The sequence below is a fragment of the Branchiostoma lanceolatum genome, chromosome 3 (assembly GCF_035083965.1).
Source record: "Branchiostoma lanceolatum isolate klBraLanc5 chromosome 3, klBraLanc5.hap2, whole genome shotgun sequence".
Classification (NCBI taxonomy): Eukaryota; Metazoa; Chordata; class Leptocardii; order Amphioxiformes; family Branchiostomatidae; genus Branchiostoma; species Branchiostoma lanceolatum.
In genome coordinates, this window is record NC_089724.1 from 3715183 (window position 1) to 3737394 (window position 22212).

General features: G+C 42.4%; 2 protein-coding genes across 2 annotated transcripts; both read right to left on the minus strand.

Annotated features, from left to right (window-relative positions):
• Positions 1 to 1609: 1609 nt before the first annotated feature.
• On the minus strand, positions 1610 to 11541 carry LOC136429754 (uncharacterized). Its single transcript, XM_066419710.1, has 7 exons — positions 11169 to 11541; positions 9957 to 10163; positions 8770 to 9533; positions 8170 to 8282; positions 3728 to 3910; positions 2784 to 2926; positions 1610 to 2602 (listed from the first exon to the last, which is right to left on the minus strand). The coding sequence occupies exons 1-7, from the start codon at positions 11420 to 11422 to the stop codon at positions 2518 to 2520; spliced, it is 1749 nt and encodes a 582-aa protein (XP_066275807.1). The 5' UTR covers positions 11423 to 11541; the 3' UTR covers positions 1610 to 2517.
• Positions 11542 to 15268: 3727 nt separating this feature from the next.
• Positions 15269 to 22142, minus strand: LOC136429753 (uncharacterized). The gene is made up of 7 exons (XM_066419709.1): positions 21876 to 22142; positions 21017 to 21223; positions 19598 to 20358; positions 19011 to 19123; positions 17585 to 17767; positions 16322 to 16587; positions 15269 to 16118 (listed from the first exon to the last, which is right to left on the minus strand). The coding sequence occupies exons 1-7, from the start codon at positions 22124 to 22126 to the stop codon at positions 16034 to 16036; spliced, it is 1866 nt and encodes a 621-aa protein (XP_066275806.1). The 5' UTR covers positions 22127 to 22142; the 3' UTR covers positions 15269 to 16033.
• Positions 22143 to 22212: the final 70 nt, after the last annotated feature.

Genomic DNA, 22212 nt, shown 5'->3' on the forward strand with positions numbered 1-22212 from the left:
AGACATTTTGGTATCAGGGTAAAGGTGACGAAAAGGACTATCGCGCTTTGTGATTAGCTAATGATTGGATCTAGGTGAACAGTTAATTTGTAAAGAAGACGAGCACAAATAAATTGACCAAAAATTGCTAATGTTGGAAAGCCACCGCGGCCGCTGTCATTTTGCAATACAAGAAATATCTACATCGTTGTACTGGACAAGTCCTGTAGATGTGAAAAAAGTATAAACATTATGTAGGTCTGAGGCCTTTTTGTTACACCATAGGTAGTTGTTTACGGTACACCCGTGCATGCAACAGGGTCCAGCTGTGACCCGGCGAACGCCGTCTTTATTAATGAATGAAGACCTTTATTGTACATGTTTGCCCGACTGGGCTAAGCACATGTCACATGTTAACAAATCTATACATATTCACGAGTATTACCATATAAACATCCAGCATACTCTAGTATTTTCGACTTCCTCTCGCTTCTTGGTAATTGTATGAATGTACGAGGCTGTGTGATTAGTTGGTCTATCTATAGAACGTTGCGCAAAACAGATGCGCATAGCCGTGTGCGGTTCGACTGCGATGAGGTCGGTGATTCCTTGAAAAGTGGTTACACGTTGCTGAGTTCAGTTAACGTTTCTATTGTTTTCTCCCAGCCATCTGCGTGGACGGCACCTTCCATGAGTACGTCTTCACACCAGAGGGAAACTGCAACAGAGAGGCTTACGACGTCTTCTTGGACGTGGGAGATTACACCCACTTCTAGACACTTTTATTTTCGTTTCAAGTCATCATCATTTGAGGTGAAGCATGATGCTTTTTCAAGTAGCTAGTGGTAGTACAATGCGGCTTCGCCACGGCTCTCCCTCATACACTGGGCCGCTGGATTTACGTCACCATCCGATATGACGAATGCAATTCCTTACAACATGTCCGCGCTGGAGTCGACCCCTAGGATCGAATTCGGGCCCTAGGATCCACGGAATATTATCCAGATGGCGAACATCGGGGTTGCGGGACACTAATTTAGCTATATACACACGTATGCCAGGGTAGAGATTTCAATCTGACAGAATGTATGACTCTGCCAGTAGAGATGCCAGTCAGAGTCTCAAGATCTCTTTTGATAGAGATCAGCATGCCAGGAATGTGTCAAAGCGGTCTCCCATTTGTACATCCCGAGTTTCAAATCATTTCGTTGATCTAAAGTGATCAACATTGAAAAAAAGTTGAAAAGATCTGTTTTTTTAAGCAAGGTCTTAAAATCTAAAGACTGATTGGGTTCTATACCTGCATTTCTGCCAGATTGGAATCTACACAGACATGTACATAAAACCGAAGCTTTTATATACACGAAGATGACTGTAAGAGCGCTTGCTAAGTGTAAAGATTGAATGCTTATTATTTATTTGCCATTTTGTAAAGTTTTGTCTCTTTCTTATCTAATTTGTATGTCAGTTTTGTAACAGAGTCAAACAATTGCAATGTGAGATGACATTTTGCTGCAATCCTTTTAACCCTCCCCCTTCTGCCTAACTCTGTTACCAATAGAGAATTGGCTGCCAAACGGCTACTTCAGTGTGCTAAAGGTTAAATCAAGTAAATGTAAAACAAGCCAAGTAAATGTGTAACTGAATCAATGTCTTTTTTCTCTTGAACTTGCACAACATAGAAATATGTATAGATATTGATCCCTTTAGGACTTTGGTCCATTCACCTTGAATATGTACCGCAATACATAGAAATAAAATACCTTGCAACTGACCTGTCTTACTGTTTATAATCGCGAAGCAAATACATGAACCAGAACTGCATAAACTGAAAAAGCATCATGGTCTTTCTTGCAACAGGAATTGTATTACTGCACAGCTGTGCCTAGCATAGAATCTGATAGAATTTACAATATGAATATGTTCAACATAGATTAAATCTACAGGTTACAAGACAACTTCCATGAAGTAAACCCTATAGTGTACATCACCTTACACCAACATAAACTTCATCTTAGATCTACTCTCTTTTACAACAAATATCTACATCTCTGTCTGGGATATACATCCACCAGCTAACTAAAGTTGCAACATTGCCAATCATATAACAATATGGCAATGAACAGATGAAATTTAACATTCTTACCTAAACATCGAGATAAAAATACTAGTAGTATAATCTCAAGTTTTCAAGGGATTGTCAAACTTAAGTATTGAGGTCTAGGTGGTTTGGTGCCATGGGATCTTAAATGTTACAGTCATCCTAGCAGGTGCCTGTAATGTGGGGTCATGGGGTAAAGGTTGAAGGTCATCCTAGAAGGCACCTATAGTGATGGATTATAGGCCAAGGGTTGAAGGTCAGCCCAGCATGTTGTCATTAGTGTGGAGTCTTAGGTTAAATGATGAAGGTCAGTCCAGCAGGTGCCTATAGTGTGGGGTTAAAGGTCATGCCAGCAAGCGGTTGTAGTGTGGAGTTAAAGGCTCAAGGTCAGCCCAGCAGGTGCTTGTAGTGTTGGATAATAGGTTAAAGATTGAAGGTCATCCCAGCAGGTGCCTGTAGTATGGGTTCACGTCCAAGCTGCAGGTCTGACAGGGGAACTCCTTGGTCAGGAACGGCTCATACCTGCACAACAGGGAAACATGGAAGAGGAATATAGTTATATATGTGGGAAGGTACAATTCCACTGTGTGATTGACGGAGTCTTTACGACCTGCCTGGGTTAAGTGTTATGTCTAAAGCAATAGAAACAGAGGATAGGAAACAGATAAAACAGTAAGCTACACGTGGCAAGATGTCCACTCACCAAAAGTTGATGGCGAGATTCCTGTGCTGAGTGGAGCTGGGGTAAGACTGGACCTCGTGCCACCAGTGAGCCGGCATGTACAGCACCTCTCCCTCTTCTATAGTACAGTTCACAGGCACGGCTTCAGCAAACTTGGGGAACCTCTGTGTAAGGAACAAATAGTACAGTGTTATACAGAGGTGCCACCAGTGTGCCGGCATGTACAGCACCTCTTCCTCCTCTATAGTACAGTTCACAGGCACGGCTTCAGCAAACTTGGGGAACCTCTGTGTAAGGAACAAATAGTACAGTGTTATACAGAGGTGCCACCAGTGTGCCGGCATGTACAGCACCTCTCCCTCCTCTATAGTACAGTTCACAGGCACGGCTTCAGTAAACTTAGGGAACTTCTGTGTTGGGAACAAATAGTACAGTGTTGTACAGAGGTGCCACCAGTGTGATGGCATGTACAGCACCTCTTCCTCCTCTATAGTACAGTTCACAGGCACGGCTTCAGTAAACTTAGAGAACCTCTGTGTAAGGAACAAATAGTACAGTGTTATACAGAGGTGCCAGCAGTGTGCCGGCATGTACAGCACCTCTCCCTCCTCTATAGTACAGTTCACAGGCACGGCTTCAGTAAACGTAGGGAACTTCTGTGTTGGGAACAAATAGTACAGTGTAAAAGTACTCTAGGGTGTCTGAGCCAAAATAAAAATCAGATATATAGTTATTTATTGGCTTTCCTTTAATTATCTATTGGCTTTCCTTTAATTATCTATAATTTTACCTCACCAACGCCTGTCTAAGTTTTGGTGATTCTAGTTCTGCAACCCTTAATAAACTTTTGAAATTCTATACTGTTATGATTAAAGTTTTTTTTCAGATGTTTAACCACACTAGTATTGTTGTAGACCTAGTCGATATATTCACAGTGAGTTGTACATGCATCTTCTTAGTAATACCTTAAAGTTTGGCTTGAGGATGTCCACAGGAGACATGACCGCGCAGATTCTGCCCAGCAGGGTTTTTCTGCGGAACTTCCCAGTCCTGTTGTTGAACTCCAGGATGCCGTCGGGGATGTGTGCCTCATACAGCCTGGTGTTGTCATGGGGCTCAAACAGGATCACCTCCTTCTTCCCACTTATCTGGGGATATATGATGGTGTTGATTTTAACATGCACATGTAAATATAAACAATGCATATGTTACTCTGTCCAAAATATATATAATTGTACACCAAAAATAGATACTCAAGCAACTCAGGATAAGGCACTTTTTAAAAATTTTATCCGCTTGCTTATACCAGTTCTTGTCGGATCACAGTGTTAGTGATCCTCCCCTCCCCTTATCAATCCCAGATGCCCCCCTTTTCCCCTTCATTCGTAGTTCACCATCCCTGGCGGTTGGACGTGTTAACCCCCACCCTCGGTCAACAGACTGACTGTCATTTGCTTCTTAGATAACATACTGAAGTTGCCTTGTGAGGAATATACTTAGTCTAAAGCCCCTGTCACACTTGTGCGTATAAGCCATTCCGCGTGAGTTCCGTGTTGAATTTTGACAACACGCAGTTGTACGCTCAAAATATCAATTTTTTTCCAGTTATGCGCGGCGCACATATAGCGTGTGAATAACGACTTCAACGCATCCAATGCGTTTGAGACACGTGTTATTTGCATATGAAGTGCGCAATACTCTTATCCTTGCAGCGAATAGCTGCGCATCAGGTGCGTGTGCTGAGCGCATTCCGAATGCCCACAACGACTGCCGGCCGCATGCCTGGCGCACTTCCGACGACTGCTAATCGAATTACGAGCGTACCCCAGATATGAGATGTGTTGAAATGGCATCTGCTGCCTGCTTTTCCTTTTATTACAAGTTCAGACTCGACCACAAGAACAACATGGGGCGCCGGCCGAAACGTGGCTCTTCCACCCACGCTAGCCATGGCCGTAGTGACCGCTGGCTCAAAAGAATTCGCTTGCTAACCGTGGTTAGCAAGCGAATTCTTTTGAGCCAGCGGTCACTACGGAGGTTGGTACTCAGGCTACCATTAATTGGTGATAGATCCCAAACTGTTGTCTTCTCTCTATCCACGGCCGGACCCAGACGGTCCTTTGGCGTGCTCTTTTCCTTCTTCTCTTTCTTTGACGAAGGAGATGGAGTTGTAGGTTGACGATGTCATGCTGGTGTTGGATGACAGTAAGCATGGGGTGTCGCCGGTTATGGCCTGGATCTGCCATGTTCAGAAGGTCTATCCACCCTGGAGTCAGAGGTGCCCTCGTATTTATACCAAATCTTGAATATGCCCCGGATGTTCGTCGAGCACGCTATGTGAACGATATCCGTTAGCTATCTGTGCGTTTGTCAGACGCTACTGGTACGTGCAATGCGCTGCCCGATCGCAGGACGAACGACACTAATTCGTGACGTATATTCTTATTCGCTATACGGTCGATCATCATGCGTTGTATCTGCGCTGCAAGTGCGCGATGTGGTCGCTGCGCAGAGATCGTGCCGCAAGAGAAGCGTATTACGGCGATTGGAACGCAAACACAAAGCGCTCTCGTACCTTACTCCACCGATGTCAGACGTGTGAACTGCGTTCTTATAACGTCTGAGCTGCGTCCCAGCATTCGCACGAAAGTTTTCGGTAGTTTCAAAACTATCATGCGTGCTGGGCCGTGCCTTGCGTGTGCCTGCGTGCCTAAAACTATCACAAAACGATTGAGAAACGAATTAGGTGCGTACTGGGCGCACGCCGGCGTATGACAAAAATGTTAACACGCAACTCACACGCTCATGTTATACGCACAAGTGTGACAGGGCCTTAACGTTTAAGGTAATTCTTCGGTTCTGTACTAGTACTTCTGTATTGCAAGTGGTTGGCCGTACTTGGGCTGTAGCTTTACCTTGTTAAGGGCCCTGTCACACTTGAGCGTATACACGTTGCGTGTGAGTTGCGTATGGACAAAATTCAATACGCAGCTGTACGCACAACAGTTGTGGAATTTTTCGATTATTTTGACGAATGTATGACCCACATATCGTTATTCACATGTTAGATGTGCCTCACACATTCATCAAAATAATCGAAAGCTATTTATAACGAATAACTTGCGTATTAGCGTAATTTCGTTAATAACCCAAACTATCATACCTGCTGGGCCATATTGTGCGTATGACTGCGTACCTAAAACTTTCACAAAACGATTTAGATACGCGTTAGGTGCGTATTGTGCGCACGCCGGCGTATGACAAAAATGTCAATGCGCAACTCACACGCAACGGCTATACGCACAAGTGTGACAGGGGCTTAAAATCACTGTACCTATTGTATTGTAGATCTCCTTATCAGAGCACTTGCGTTCTTAACTATACCTCTCTCACTTGTGATACACAGTTTAACCAGAGTGAGTAAACACTCTTAAGCTTGACAGAGTATGGATAAATCATACCTCCCCCTTCCCGGCACCGTGGAGTTTAACTATTGACTAAGGGTTGGGTAGCCCGCTCGCAGCGACGGTCGGCCTCAAGTTTTGCGTATGTTTAGGTGCGCGTGGGTCCCGCGGTAGCATTGTTTGGATTATGTGGAGTTGCAGAGAGAAGTTGTTTTCTACTTTGACCCACCGTTGTGCAGCCTTGTTATTGAGCCATCAAAATTGCCTTTTTGACGGCTGGCTTGGCCTGGACCAACGACATGTTCATGCGCGGCTCGTGCGGGCTTGTTCGTGCGCACAAGTGTGACAGGGGCTTTACGTAGATGACAAGTCTCCAAAACTAGACCTCAAGAAGATTGGCTGATCTACACTTGAACAGACTTCTGACATAGATAATGTGTACTACGAGCTTACCTACTTGTTCATCCCTTACCTACCGTTGTAATCACATTGAAGTTACATATAGACTGTAAGGAAATCCCTGATATGTCAATAACTGTACTGTCGGAGTTATCAGTTCTGTTCTTCTCCTGTTATATGCGCGCTGTAACCAACTGCTGTCAGTGGCATGACTGATCTGATGAGGAGCCAATAAATGTCCGACCGCCGTAACGGTGTCGCGACTATCCTGCTTGTATTGTACTATCTGTGAGAAGACAAGAAGTGGAGTTCTCATCGGAACTTGTGAAGAAGAGAACAGTAACTATTTTTCGTGTATCTTATCAAACCTGGATGTCTAACCTTCATCAACGAAATAACTATATATATAACTGTGTTATGTGCTCAAAGAGAATCACTTGGGATACTTTTCCCTCACTTATCTGGGGAAGGGAAAACAACAGTGTGGGGTGTAAACATGCATGATCTGGGTGATGAAAAATAAGTAAACTCAGGTTTACGTAGTTGAGGTTACACACTATTATGGTTCTTAAATGTAAAGATGGACAATAGATTTTTCCCTTCTGTAAATTCTAAGGTCAAATATGCACTCATGATGGATTCTTGGAGAGGTTATTAAACTAAAAATGAATACTATGAAATTCAGAAATCATGTGATTGGGCATGCTGTTTCACTAGAACAGACCTGTGCAGTTGAGTTGTTCACCATCAGGAGTGTAACAGGGGCTCTGATGCCTGTTTACTGTGCAGAGAGGGGAAAACAAGTCCACCAACAAACAAATAAACATCAAAGATGAAGTGTCACCCTTTTTATGCTTCTCATTGGTCAAGAATGGGCCGATCGAATGACACTGATTTCTTTTCCATGATTTGTTTACAATTTTCCAAGTAACACAAGTCAGAAAGATCTCCGATTGTGTTTTTAGGACGATATCATCAATTAACGAATGTATAAATGAATGACTATTGACAAGTGTTTCAGAAATTTTATCTGCTATCAATATTTTAGAGCAGGCTTCTAACGATCCGATGATCTGCTAATAATTGTAAAAAAAATAATGCTCAAACAATGTGAGTGGAGTTGAATTCCGATTGGTCCTTAACGTTTCATTCATATTTTCAACAGCCAATCAGCAACACTTCACCTCCAATGGTGGAATGTGCCATAAGATAAAGGGGGAGTCAATTACAAGAAGGGAGGAAAAGAACAAAAAGGGTCAAAGATAACAAAAAGTATGCAACCACAACTCAAAATCAAATGGCTAGACTGCCATAAGCAGAAAGCTAGATCACGCACCAAAAGAGATAGGTGGGATATTGTAGGAACAGAGTTTGTGCAGTAAGAAATCTAAACCATCCTGTATGTGTTCAAAAGAACATTAAGTATGGGCCGAAGACAGAAAAGAAAACATGCAACAACAGTTCATAATCAATTGGACAGGCTGCACGCATCGCATTGTATCAAAAGAAAGCCGATCACACCCCACCCCAAAAGAGACAATCTGATAATCTGTACAGTAAGTTTGGAAATCTAAACCTGTACCGTATCTGTTATAATGTCTTACCTGGCACAGTAGGTTGTCAAAGGGGTCAAAGTGCAGCTTGCCGAGAGTGTTGCCGTCGCTGAGCCACATGTTCAGGTGTCGTCTACTTAGCAAGTCATTCACAAATGGAAAACCTGAAAGTAACAAAAAAGGGCTTTAACATACAACCCACATTGATGATACAATGTTGTAATCAATTCAACTTTAGAAACAGCCTATTTCTTTTAAATAAGTACACTAAAGTGAAGTCATTTAAACCTTCAAGTCAGTCTGTATGGTCTGAAATTGATATACCATCTGTTTGCTTTTACAGGAAATAGCCTGGCGTTCAGCAATGTTATCTTTTGGGTTGCTCCCCAATGTTTTCCTATGCTGGCAGCAGGCTACCATTGGGGCTAAAGCTGACATGGCTGGATGAGAAAATTGTGTCAAGGAAATGGAAAGTATGCTGACTCAGTAAAATACTAGATGAGTGAAAAATGAAGTACATGTAATGTGAACCAAATTTTCTATTTCTCTTTAACAATATCCTGTGTTTGTATTGCTTTCCCCGTTCAAGTAAGATAGACCCACAGTAACATAAGATGTGAGCTTGATGGGTCAAATGATTGTACTAATTACCAGGAATGTCTGCCTGTAATGTCGGCATGTACTGTGGAATCGACGAGTACTCCAGGTACGCTGACATGTTCTTCACCTCCAACCTTGCCGTCTCTTCTATCATGTCCAGGAACTTCCCAAATTTCAGGTTCATGGTCGCCGGCCGCACCACAACCAAGTCCGGAAACGGCAGCTGGTCTCGGAGTTGGAGGGGAATCTGGAACGTACCAAAATCCTCCCACAGGGAGGCCTCCTCCACTCCCTCATACTCCCCTCCAGAAGTCAGCTTTATGTGGACTTCTTTCTTGCCTAGTCTTTCCCTGAGGAATTCGTTGGACCACTTTTTTAAGACATTCCATTGGTCCATTGCTCCCGTGATTATGACTGGCCGCGAATGTTTGACGTAGTTGTGGAAGAACTCTGCGCGTGTGGGCATGGGTATTCTCTCACATTCTACCATTCTGTCTGAAACTTTCTGTTTTCCTGATGAACTGGGTGATTCCGTTCTCTCTCTGCCACCATTTTCAACATTAAGTGTTACAGATTCTGAGTGTCGATATTCCCTTACAGTCCTGAAGTCATCGTGGCTTTGAACACCTTTATATAAACCACAGGTCTCAGCCTCTGTATGCGCTGTGTGGCTGTTGACCATGCACTGTTCTGTTGTGTTGGTCAGACCAAACTTCACACCCATGGTAAAGCTGCTGACATCAGACACATGGAAGATGTTTCCCAGAATTTCTTCTCTATGGAGGCCTTGGAATGTTAAGTCTCCGTCAAGAGTTCTGTGAAGTAAGAGAAGGAAGAGATCATCACAGGGGGTAGACAGCAATTGTTTCAGCAACTATCTTATTATCTTCAAATAAAAATATGTGATTCTGCTATTCTGTACCTGCCCTTGGTGCTGATCATCTATCATGTACAGGTCTTTTATCAATGTGTAACATACACGTTTTGTATGTCAATTGCCCAGGCGGAATGATGTATTGCTTTTTTACTTGTCGGTGTATATGTCTGTCTGTATGTCTATGTGTGTGTATGTACGTATTTCTGACCTTCTAACGTTATAACCAGCATGGGTATAGGGGTAAACTCTGCCATCTCCTTGTTTTCATAATAGGCTTTGAATTATTGTTTGATGTTGTTGAATTACATAACCATAATGATTATAGAATCGCATGCAGTAAGATATATCATAATATTCCCACCTGTAAGCGTTGCAGTTCTGGTAGAGGAACTCCATCATGACCTCAGGCGACCTTGACTCTGTGTAAAAATATGCCCTTGGTTTGACCTTGGGAGGCCGTATCAGATAGCTCCTCTCCGTGGCCGCCCGAGGGAAGAACGCGACTTCCTTGAGCTCACCTTCAAGTTCTCTATCCACTACCCACTTCAATTTCTCGCCTGTCTCCCACCTGGGTGTTAAAGGGCCGTATTGTAGAATTTGGAGGGCAACAACTACAAATAGTCACAATTTGAAGAACCTACATTCAGATTCACACTTGTAACTTATTAGTAACTTATTTCCAACATATTCCCGTCATTTTGTCCTATTGTCATCATCAATAAACGACGATAAACGCAAAACGCGCAAAATTTGGTATATTTACATACTAACTAGCGGTCCCCTTTTTTCTTATATGCAAATAAGCCAGCGTAGAACGCTAAGAAAAATCCGAATTGACCATTGCGGTCGGGGTTCAAGCGTCACAGGAAAATCACCACAAGTGTACAAACTTCAAAACGTCGCGCGTTCGATCGCGTGTTCGGTGGTTCGTCGGAATGTTGGACAAAATGGCCGACAAGTCAAGCGGCGGTGGGAATATTGCGTATATATTTTTTTTCAAAACGTTCGCACGAGACTACAAGGTCGCATCCATGCGTGATGAGTATTGCTGTGTAGGGTAATAATGTATATTCGACTAATGGTGTAGAAAGATAAGCAAAAACAGTAAATTTTGTTTTATGTTCCGGTTACAATACGTCCCTTAAGCAAGGAGAGAAAAAAATCAAGCAGTTTAAGTTTATTAGTTGACCTTCAAATGTTTGCGGTTAAATTAAGCCCCAACAAAAATAAATATATACAATACAAGGAAGTAATTTGTACTCAGATGATATTCTTGCCAAGTCGCAATTACATCACAGTCAAAAGTTGGGCATTAAAGGTATTTGTCATGCAAGGTTAGATCATCCACATATTGGGTCACTTTCCTTGGGAAGGTTTGGTGGTAGTGTAACAGCTGGAACTGTAGCTAATTCACATTATTCATACAGTTGAAAATATTATATTAATAATCGTCATCTTATCTTGTATGGTGTGCATTGGTCACAAAACTAGTACATTCCCTTCAGAAATGTTGTTAATCTCTTCGGCAAGTCCGTAGCTCGATTTCCTACCTTTAATCGTAACAAAAACCTACCTGAAGTCTCCGTGAATCACTCCCACCTCCACATCGACCGCCTCGTATCGAAACGCCCTCTCCAGCGACACGAGGGTCGACACCGCAGTCTCATTAACGGGCAACACGCCGGCAACGATACAGGCGTCTTGGAGAATCATCTCTACGTCCTGAGGCGAGAACTGGTATAAGGAGGAAGAGAGTTTAAACTGAAGCGCGAGAAATAAGAATACTATCTTCAGAACCCGGGAGAGATGGTCGGTCCTGGGTGCCATGTTGGATAACGGGTGTGCGGAAGACACGACACATTCGTTATATTTTTTTCAACTTTCCCAAACATGCAAACACCGGCTAAAAATTGCAACACTCGCCGGACCCCAACAGCGCAACAACTCGAACGCAGAACGTACATGTACCGTTTGGGTTCCATCGTTCGAACGCTGGAGTTCGAAACCAATTTGACTTCAAATTTGACGATTTTTACATGGTCGATACCTTGTACTAAAATCCTCTGTCTCTGTGTAATTGACTATTATCATGTTACTTCTCATATTGCATGTGGTAGCCACAACTATGCAGCTTCTAATACCAAGTAATGTGTCTTGTGACACCTTGTCTTGCGAAATGTATCAAAAATGTAAGTAAAACGCGGGATAGTGTGCGTCCAGGCTGGAATTTCACCAACGTCATTTGCGTGTGGTCGCAGTTTTTTTCGAGGCAAACCCGTTGCTCCTCATATAACATAGACATTTTGGTATCAGGGTAAAGGTGACGAAAAGGACTATCGCGCTATGTGATTAGCTAATGATTGGATCTAGGTGAACAGTTAAGTTGTAAAGAAGACGAGCACAAATAAAATTGACCAAAAATTGCTAATGTTGGAAAGCCACCGCGGCCGCTGTCATTTTGCAATACAAGAAATATCTACATCGTTGTACTGGACAAGTCCTGTAGATGTGAAAAAGTATAAACATTATGTAGGTCTGAGGCCTTTTTGTTACACCATAGGTGGTTGTTTACGGTACACCCGTGCATGCAACAGGGTCCAGCTGTGACCCGGCGAACGCCGTCTTTGTTAATGAATGAAGACCTTTATTGTACTGTGATGATGATGTTTGCCCGACTGGGCTAAGCACATGTCACATGTTAACAAATCTATATATATTCACGAGTATTACCATATAAACATCCAGCATACTCTAGTATTTTCGACTTCCTCTCGCTTCTTGGTAATTGTATGAATGTACGAGGCTGTGTGATTAGTTGGTCTATCTATAGAACGTTGCGCAGAACAGATGCGCATAGCCGTCTGCGGTTCGACTGCGATGAGGTCGGTGATTCCTTGAAAAGTGGTTACACGTTGCTGAGTTCAGTTAACGTTTCTATTGTTTTCTCTCAGCTATCTGCGTGGACGGCACCTTCCATAAGTACGTCTTCACACCAGAGGGAAACTGCAACAGAGAGGCGTACGACGTCTTCTTGGACGTGGTGGATTACACCCACCGCTAGACGCTTTTTTCGTTTCAAGTCATCCTCATTTGAGGTGAAGCATGATGCTTTTTCAAGTAGCTAGTGGTAGTGCAATGCGGCTTCGCTACGGCTCGCGTTTTTGGCCAAGCACACCGGGTCACCCCTACTCTTCTCGATAAGTGTGTTGGGTTCTTTCACGTGCAGAGGTTTGACTCACAATGGTTAAGTCATGTTGGGAGGTCCCTGAAGAAGTGGGTGTTGGCTGACCTAGCAACACATAGTACCTTTGACCCCAATTTTCACAGATTCTCCCCATTGTTCACTAATTGCAGCCACTCCGCCTATTGTGAAAACTTTGCATGAGGGGTGCCGAGAGTGACTACCTGGCACCCTGTGGAGTGTGAAGTAGGGTGTGTTTGACATGTCTGGGAAGTATTCAGCTAAATGTGTATTGAGCCAGCGTATGACAAAATATTACGTATTGCTTTTGTTAAAAAAATATCAGAAAACCACTAAAAAACTCGGTCACGTTAGTTATTTGAAAGCTGTCTGTTAGCGAGTGGAGTCAAATTGAACGCGAGGCTTGAGTTTGATAAATAGTTATGGGGATTTTTTTCACAATCCATTTCTTTTTTGTCTGGAGAAAAATGTAAACACTTTTAGATCCCAGTCTTGTATAAGTGTCAGTAAAAGAACTTTGTTTTGTATGTTATGATGTTATAATTCTTACTTTATGCACCTATTTGTCACAGCTCCTTGGTCACAGGTAGTTAATATTTGTTTGCAATGCTGTATCGCTTCTGTAATGTTGCTTTCAATTCAAGTATTGCTCCAATTTTATGATTTAAACTTAATTTTGTTTTTGGTTGTAAAAATTGGTGGTGGTGAATAAAGTGCAACTCAGCAAGCTTGTAAATTAAATGAAAAGAACTTAGATACGTTAATGTGATTTGAATGGAGATGCCCAAAATGTTTGGATATGTTTGGTTATGATAAGTTTGAAGTTGTGAAATTCTTGTTATCTTTGGATTCTAATCCTTAAAAGAGCTTACATAAAACAATTGTTTATTGCTTCTAAACCCAAACAATTAGCTGTCTAGCGCATACCAGGTACTGCCAGGTAGGTGTGAACAAGTTGAGAACTGGCTATCGTTCTTCCCAGGTAGTCTGCAATCCTGCCGTCAGGGTGCTATGTAAACACCTTGATTAGCTGTATTGTTCACTTATACCAACAAAGAGATCGTTTTTCTCCTCTGGAGAAGGCAAAAGTTAGATTTTAGACATCTTATTTTTTTCTAGCTTGTGGGCTCCCATAAAACAATATTTTGTGTAGAAAAATACCTATTTGGAAAGTAGACAAAATTTAGAAAAAAGATAGCAGTCTAAACATGGTGGTGCAGATTTCGAGTACTTAGCTAGGTGTTCATGAATATTCCAATCCTGCCATTTTTGTAAACTTTTTTTAGATATTAATAAAAAAAATTCTTATTACCATAGTTGTACCTGTAATTACACTGCAGTGTTGTAGAGTAATCCATACTGAACACATAGATACTATTTTTTTCTGGAAAATGTGTACCTTGAAGGCCTACAGGGGACTTGAATGTCACAAAATTAAGAAGTCCTTATCATATTAATATTTTAATATCTGAAGGCTGTTTGTAAAACCAATATCGTTTGGAGATATCTACCTGATATGGTGCACCACTCTTTGCCGAAAATTTGAGGAAATAACCACTCAGCAAGCTTGTATAATACATAAAATTCTGGGTATCAGTTAATTGGGCTGGAAGGGTAAAACCAATGACTTAACCATTGTGAGGACGCTTGAGGCTAATGCCCGAAGCTCCCTCATACACGGGGCCGCCAGCTTTACGTCACCATACGAAATGACGAATGCAATCCCTTAAAACATGCCCGAGCTGGAGTCGACCCCTAGGATCGAACTCGGGCCCTAGGATCCACGGAATATTATCCAGATGGCGAAGCAGCGGGGTTGCGTTACCGCTTGCGCCACGGGGACACTAATTTAGCTATATACACACGTATGCCAGGGTAAAGATTTCAATCTCACAGAATGTATGACTCTGCCAGTAGAGATGCCAATCAGAATATCTAGATCTCTTTTGATAGAGATCAGCATGCCAGGAACGTGTCAAGGTGGTCTCCCATTTGTACATCCCGAGTTTCAAATCATTTCGTTGATCTAAAGTGATCAACATCGAAAAAAAGTTGAAAAGTTCTGTCTTTTAAGCAAATGTCTTAAAATCTAAAGACTGATTGGGATCTAACCTGCGATTCTGCCAGTTTGGAATCTACACAGACATGGGCATAAAGTCGAAGCTTGTATACACACAAAGATGAATGAAAGAGCGCTTGCTAAGTGTAAAGACTGAATGCTTATTATTTATTTGCCATTTTGCAAAGTTTTGTCTCTCTCTTATCTAATTTGTAACAGAGTCCAACAATTGCAATGTGAGATGACATTTTGCTGCAATTCTTTTAACCTTCTCCCTGCTGCCTAACTCTGTTACCAATAGAGAACTGGGTGCCAAATGGCTACTTCAGCGTGATAATGGTTAAATTAACTAAATGTAGAACAAGCCAAGTACATGTGTAACTGAATCAATGTCTTTTTTCTCTTGAACTTAAAGATATGTATAAATATTGATCCATTTAGGACTTAGGTCCATTCACCTTGAATATGTGCTGCAATACATAGAAATAAGATAACTTACAACTGAACTGTCTTACTGTCAATAATATCAGCACTGCATGAACTGGAAAAGCATCATGGCCTTTCTTGCAACAAGAATTGTCTTTCTGCATAACTGTGGCTAGCATAGAATCTGATAGAATTTACAATATGAATATGTTCAACATAGATTAAATCTACAGGTTACAAGGCAACTTCCATGAAGTAAACTCTATAGTGTACATCACCTTATGCCAACATATCTGTATCTGTATCTATATAGCCGGTATAACCGCCATTCGGCGTACAACACACCAACATAAACTTTCTCTTAGATATACATGTACTCTCTTTTACAACAAATATCTACATCTCTGTCTGGGCTATACATACACCAGCTAACTAAAGCCACAACATCGACAATAATATAACAGTATGGCAATCAACAGATCAAATCTGATATTCTTGACTAAACACTGAAATATAATCTCATGATTTTCAATAGATTGTCAAACTCAATCATTGAGTTGTAGGTGGTTTGGTGCCATGGGATCTTAAATATTAAAGGTCATCCTATAGCAGGTGCCTGTAATGTGGGGTAATAGCGTAAAGGTCGAAGGTCATCCTAAGAGGCGCCTGTAGCGTTCGATCATTGGCCAAACGTTGAAGGTCAGCCCAGCAGGTTGTCATTAGTGTAGAGTCTTAGGTTAAAGGTTGAAGGTCAGCCCAGCAGGTGCCTATAGTGTGGGTTCACATCCAAGCTGCAGGTCTGACAGGGGAACTCCTTGGTCAGGAACGGCTCATACCTGCACAACAGGGCAACATGAAGGGGGAACATGCTTCATAAGTGGCAGGATACAATTCAACATGATGACTTATATAATAGACTCCTTACAAGCTGCTTGAGTGTTATACACCTGATGGGTTTAGTTTTTGGTCTCAAGCAATAGAAATAGGACAGGAAACTGAGATAAAACAGTATGCTACACATGGTAAGACGTCCACTTACCAAAAGTTGATGGCGAGATTCCTATGCTGAGTGGAGCTGGGGTAAGACTGGACCTCGTGCCACCAGTGTGCCGGCATGTACAGCACCTCTCCCTCCTCTATAGTACAGTTCATAGGGACGGCGTCAGCAAACTTAGGGAACCTCTGTGTAAGGAACAAATAGTACAGTGTTATACAGAGGTGCCACCAGTGTGCCGGCATGTACAGCACCTCTCCCTCCTCTATAGTACAGTTCACAGGGACGGCTTCAGCAAACTTAGGGAACCTCTGTGTAAGGAACAAATAGTACAGTGTTATACAGAGGTGCCACCAGTGTGCCGGCATGTACAGCACCTCTCCCTCCTCTATAGTACAGTTCATAGGCACGGCTTCAGCAAACTTAGAGAACCTCTGTGTAAGGAACAAATAGTACAGTGTTATACAGAGGTGCCACCAGTGTGCCGGCATGTACAGCACCTCTCCCTCCTCTATAGTACAGTTCATAGGCACGGCTTCAGCAAACTTAGGGAACCTCTGTGTAAGGAACAAATAGTACAGTGTTATACAGAGGTGCCACCAGTGTGCCGGAATGTACGGCACCTCTCCCTCCTCTATAGTACAGTTCACAGGCACGGCTTCAGCAAACGTAGGGAACCTCTGTGTAAGGAACAAATAGTACAGTGTTATACAGAGGTGCCACCAGTGTGCCGGCATGTACAGCACCTCTCCCTCCTCTATAGTACAGTTCACAGGCACGGCTTCAGTAAACTTAGGGAACCTCTGTGTAAGGAACAAATAGTACAGTGTTATACAGAGGTGCCACCAGTGTGCCGGCATGTACAGCACCTCTCCCTCCTCTATAGTACAGTTCACAGGCACGGCTTCAGTAAACTTAGGGAACCTCTGTGTAAGGAACAAATAGTACAGTGTTATACAGAGGTGCCACCAGTGTGCCGGCATGTACAGCACCTCTCCCTCCTCTATAGTACAGTTCACAGGCACGGCTTCAGCAAACTTAGAGAACCTCTGTGTAAGGAACAAACAAATGACACATACTGTTCCTAATGCTATTACAGTATTAGCCAAAGCGAAATCAAAGCCTTCATTTACTTTCAAATGCTTGTTCGGCCACACAGGCCGCTTTTCAACAACGTCGAAGTGGAAGTGGAGGGGTCACGGAAAACGAGAGCATTCTTACCCTTTCCCTGTATGCAGTTTTAAGAGTATGTCAAACAAGAAGTCCAGTTTCAAATTAGATTATTAAACTTTTATCTCTACGTAATACCTTAAAGTTTGGCTTGAGGATGTCCACAGGAGACATGACCATGGATGTACTATCCAGCAGGGTTTTCCTGCGGAACTTCCCAGTCCTGTTGTTGAACCCCAGGATTGCCTCGGGGATGTGTGCCTCGTACAGCCTGGTGTTGTCGTGGGGCTCAAACAGGATCACCTCCTTCTTCCCACTTATCTGGGGAATGTAACAGTGTTGGGTGTAAACTTGCATGGGTTAAGAAATACATACCAACGCGGCCACGACTGACATGAATTTGGACCACACAGAGCCCAATCACTGCCCCTCAAGTATGCATCAAATTGGGATATAAGTGAACTCAGGTTCATGTCGTTGAGGTCACACACTGTTATGGTTCTTAAATGTATTACAGTAGTAAGTGTGAACATGGACAACAAATTTTTCCCTTCTGTAAATTGTAAGGTCAAACTCATGGTTGATGCTTGGAGAGGTTATAAAGCTAAATATAAATAGTATTTGAGATAATTCAGAAATCATGTGATTGGGCATGCTGTTTCACTAGAACAGACCTCTGCAGTTGAGTTGTTCACCATCAGGAGCGTAACAGGGTCGCTTGTTTACTGTGCTGAGAGGGGAAAAACAAGTCCACCAACAAACAAATAAACATCAAAGATGAAGTGTCACCCTTTCCATACTTCTCATTGGTCAAGAATGGGCCAATCAAATGACACTGTTTTCTTTTCCATGATTTGTTTACAATTTTCCAAGCAGCACAAGTCAGAAAGATTGTGTTTTTAGGATGATATTATCAATTAACGAATAAATGAATGAATAAACATTTACAATTGTTTCAGATTTTTTTTGTTTAATCAATGTTTTAGGACAAGCTTCTAACAATCAAATGATCTGAATATATTTTGTGCATATATAATGGTTGCTCGAACAATTGTGACTGAATTTGAATTCTGATTGGTCCTGAAAGTTTGATTCATATATCCAACAGCCAATCAGCAACACTTCACCTCCAATGGTGGAATGTGCCATAAGACAAAGGGGGAGTCAATCACAAGAAGGGAGGAAAAGAACAAAAAGGGTCAAAGATAACAAAAAGTATGCAACCACAACTCAAAATCAAATGGCTAGACTGCCATAAGCAGAAAGCTAGATCACGCACCAAAAGAAAAAGAGATAGGTGGGATATTGTAGGAACAGAGTTTGCGCAGTAAGAAATCTAAACCATCCTGTACTCAGTCTGTATGTGTTCAAAAGAACATTAAGTATGGGCCGAAGACAGAAAAGAAAACATGCAACAACAGTTCATAATCAATTGGACAGGCTGCATGCATCGCATTGTATCAAAAGAAAGCCGATCACACCCCACCCCAAAAGAGACAATCTGATAATCTGTACAGTAAGTTTGGAAATCTAAACCTGCACCGTATCTGTTATAATGTCTTACCTGGCACAGTAGGTTGTCAAAGGGGTCAAAGTGCAGCTTGCCGAGAGTGTTGCCGTCGCTGAGCCACATGTTCAGGTGTCGCCTAGTCAGCAGATTATTCACGAACGGGAAACCTGAAAGTAACAAAAAAGGACTTAAACATACAACCAACATTGACAATACAATGTTGTAATCAATACAACTTTAGAAACAGCCTATTTCTTTTAAACAAGTACATTAGCAGTGAAGTCATTCAAACCATCAAGTCTTTATGGTCTGAAATTGATATGCAATCTGTTTTTTTCATGCCTGGCATTCAGCAATGTTATCTTTTGAGTTGCTCCCCACTATGGTTTCCTATGCTGGCAGCAGGCCACCATTGGGGACCCTGGGGCTAAAGCTGACATGGCTGGATGAGAAAATCATGTCAAGGAAATGGGAAGTATGCTGACTCAGTAAAATACTGAATGAGTGAAAAATGCTGTAATGTGAACCAAATTTTCTATTTCTCTTTAACAATACCCTGTGTTTGTATTACTGTCCCCTTTCAAGTCATAGACCCACAATATCATAAGATGTGCAGCTTAACGGGCTGATTTACTAATTACCAGGAATGTCTGCCTCTAAGGATGGCATGTACTGTGGAATCGACGAGTACTCCAGGTATGCCGACATGTTCTTCACCTCTGACCTCGCCGTCTCTTCTATCATGGCAAGGAACTTCCCAAACTTCAGGTTCAAGGTTGCCGGCCGCACCACGACCAGATCCGGGAACGGCAACTTGTCTCGGACTTGGCGGGGGATCTGGAACGTACCAAAATCCTCCCACAGGGAGGCGTCCTCCACTCCCTCGTACTCCCCTCCAGACGTCAGCTTTATGTGGACTTCTTCCTTGCCGAATCTTTCCCTGAGGAATTCATTGGACCACTTTTCGAAGACGTTCCATTGGTCCATTGCCCCAGTGATTATGACTGGCCGCGAATGTTTGACGTAGTTGTGGAAGAATTCTGCACGTGTGGGCATGGATATTCTCTCACATTCTACTATTCTGTCCGAAACTTTCTGTTTTCCTGAACTGGGCAATTCCATTCTTTCTCCCCCACTATTTTCAACATCAAGTGTCACAGACTCTGAGTTTTGGTGTCCTCTAACAGTCCTAAAGTCATCATGGCTTTGAAAACCCTCATGTAAACCACAGGTCTCAGCCTCTGTAGGCGCTGTGTGGCTGTTGACCATGCACTGTTCTGTTGTGTTGGTCAGACCAAACTTGACACCCATGGTAAAACTGCTGACATCAGACACATGGAAGATGTTCTCCAGGATTTCTTCTCTATGGAGGCCTTGGAAAGAGAGGTTTCCTTCAAGAGTTCTATGAAATGAAAATAGGAAGAAACAATCAAGATATCAAGAAACAATAGAATGACATTACAGAAAGTAGACAGCATTTTTTCAGCAGCTATATCTTACAAGGTACATCTCTCCAAACAAAAATATGAGATCTGCTACTCTGTACTAAGTACCTCTCCTTGGTGCTGATTGGCTATCATTCAACTACAAGGACTTTTAGCATTGTGTAACATGCAAGTCTAACAGCTCTTTTTACTTCAAGTTCAACCCAGGGAGTAAAATGTTGTTTCGTGTTCGTCTGCATGTCTGTGTGTTTGTCTGTCTGTGTGTGTTTGTCTATGTGTGTGTGTTTGTGTGTGTGTGTAAGTCAGTCTGTCCGTGTTTCTGACATACTTGCAAGCAGCATGGGTAAAGGGGGCGAAGTCTGCCATCTAACATTGCCTTGCTTTCATAATGATATGCTACCATTGCAATCCACAAGTACTGTTAGTGTTACAGTAGCAACGAAAGCAGATAAAAAGATCTTGTGATTTCTATTTCCTCTTGTTTTTCTATCTTTTTTTACCTATTTCTTTTCTTAGAAGTATCTGAAAAGTAACAGTTAAAGCTGATGATGCGTGCATTGGTGTTTTATGTTGTTCGATTAATTAACCATTTTTATAGAATCATAATATCCCCACCTGTAAGTGTTGCAGTTCTGGTTTAGGAACTCCATCATGACCTCGGGAGACCTTGACTCTGTGTAGATATGTGCCCTTGGTTTGACCTTGGGGGGCAGGATGAGACAGTTCCTCTGCGCGGCCGCCCGAGGGAAGAAAGCCACGTCCTTAGGCTCACCTTGAAGTTTTCTCTCATCTGCCCACTTCAGTTTCTCACCTGTCTCCCATCTGGGTGTTCAGCCAGAAGAAAAAAAAATCACAATTGAGTTTAACTTACTGCTTGCTTTTTTTGTGTGCGGTGACCTGTCCACCATTGATTCATGATGCTGCATCTCCAATGCATCACCACACTACAGAATCTTGGTTGTAAAAACAAAAAACTAATCAAATTATTCACGCACACTAAAAGGATCATTTATACTGGGATCTTAAAAGCTGTGAAAACCTCCTTTCCCCTTCTATTGCAAAATTAAGTTCCTGCAAAAATAGATTTACAGTACTAGTATACCCAAATGAAATAGTTGTACAAATGTATGTTGGATTGGTCTGTAAAATGATAGAACGACTTATAATGCTTGCCAATAATTACTTCACAGTCAAATACTGCTATTCGTCATGCAAGAATAGATGGTAAAAGTATTGGGCCATTTTCTTTGGGAAGGTTTGGTGGTAATGCAACAGCTGGAGCTGTTGCTGTTGCACTATTCATACGGTTTCGTTTCTTGCTTTACATGTGTGATCATCATCATCATATCTTGTGTGATGGGCATTGTTCAACAACAACAACAAAACTAGTACATTCGATGTGTAAAAAATGTTGTAAATCTTAACGTCAGTTCTACAGCTCAATCTCCCAACGTTAATCGTAACAAAAACCTACCTGAAGTCTCCGTGTATAACTCCCACCATCACGCCCTCCTCGTATCGAAACGCCCTCTCCAGCGACACGAGGGTCGACACCACGGCCTCGTCCAACGGCAACACACCGGCAACGATACAGGCGTCTTGGAGAATCATTTCTACCTCCTGAGGCGAGAACTGGTATAAGGAGGAGGAGTGGGGGATCTGGAGCGCGAGAAATAAGAACAATATCTTCAGAACCCGGAAAAAATGGTCGGCTCTAGACGCCATGTTGGATAGGTCAGAGGTCAGGGGAACGTAACAGGTGTAATTCTGGAGTACGGTGTGTGGGTGGGTGTTTGCCACAAACCTTTTCA

What these genes read in the sequence shown, in the direction of transcription:
- LOC136429754 (XM_066419710.1), bottom strand. Translation starts at nt 11,422, where the DNA reads ATGGCACCCAGGACCGACCATCTCTCCCGGGTTCTGAAGATAGTATTC. An exon ending in CAGAACTGCAACGCTTACAG is followed by an intron (nt 9,534 to 9,956) that starts GTGGGAATATTA and finishes CTTACTTCACAG; the next exon opens with AACTCTTGACGGAGACTTAA. An exon ending in AATCTCGCCATCAACTTTTG is followed by an intron (nt 2,603 to 2,783) that starts GTGAGTGGACAT and finishes CCTGTTGTGCAG; the next exon opens with GTATGAGCCGTTCCTGACCA.
- LOC136429753 (XM_066419709.1), bottom strand. Translation starts at nt 22,126, where the DNA reads ATGGCGTCTAGAGCCGACCATTTTTTCCGGGTTCTGAAGATATTGTTC. An exon ending in CAGAACTGCAACACTTACAG is followed by an intron (nt 20,359 to 21,016) that starts GTGGGGATATTA and finishes TTCATTTCATAG; the next exon opens with AACTCTTGAAGGAAACCTCT. An exon ending in TCCTCAAGCCAAACTTTAAG is followed by an intron (nt 16,588 to 17,584) that starts GTATTACGTAGA and finishes TTCCTTACACAG; the next exon opens with AGGTTCCCTAAGTTTGCTGA.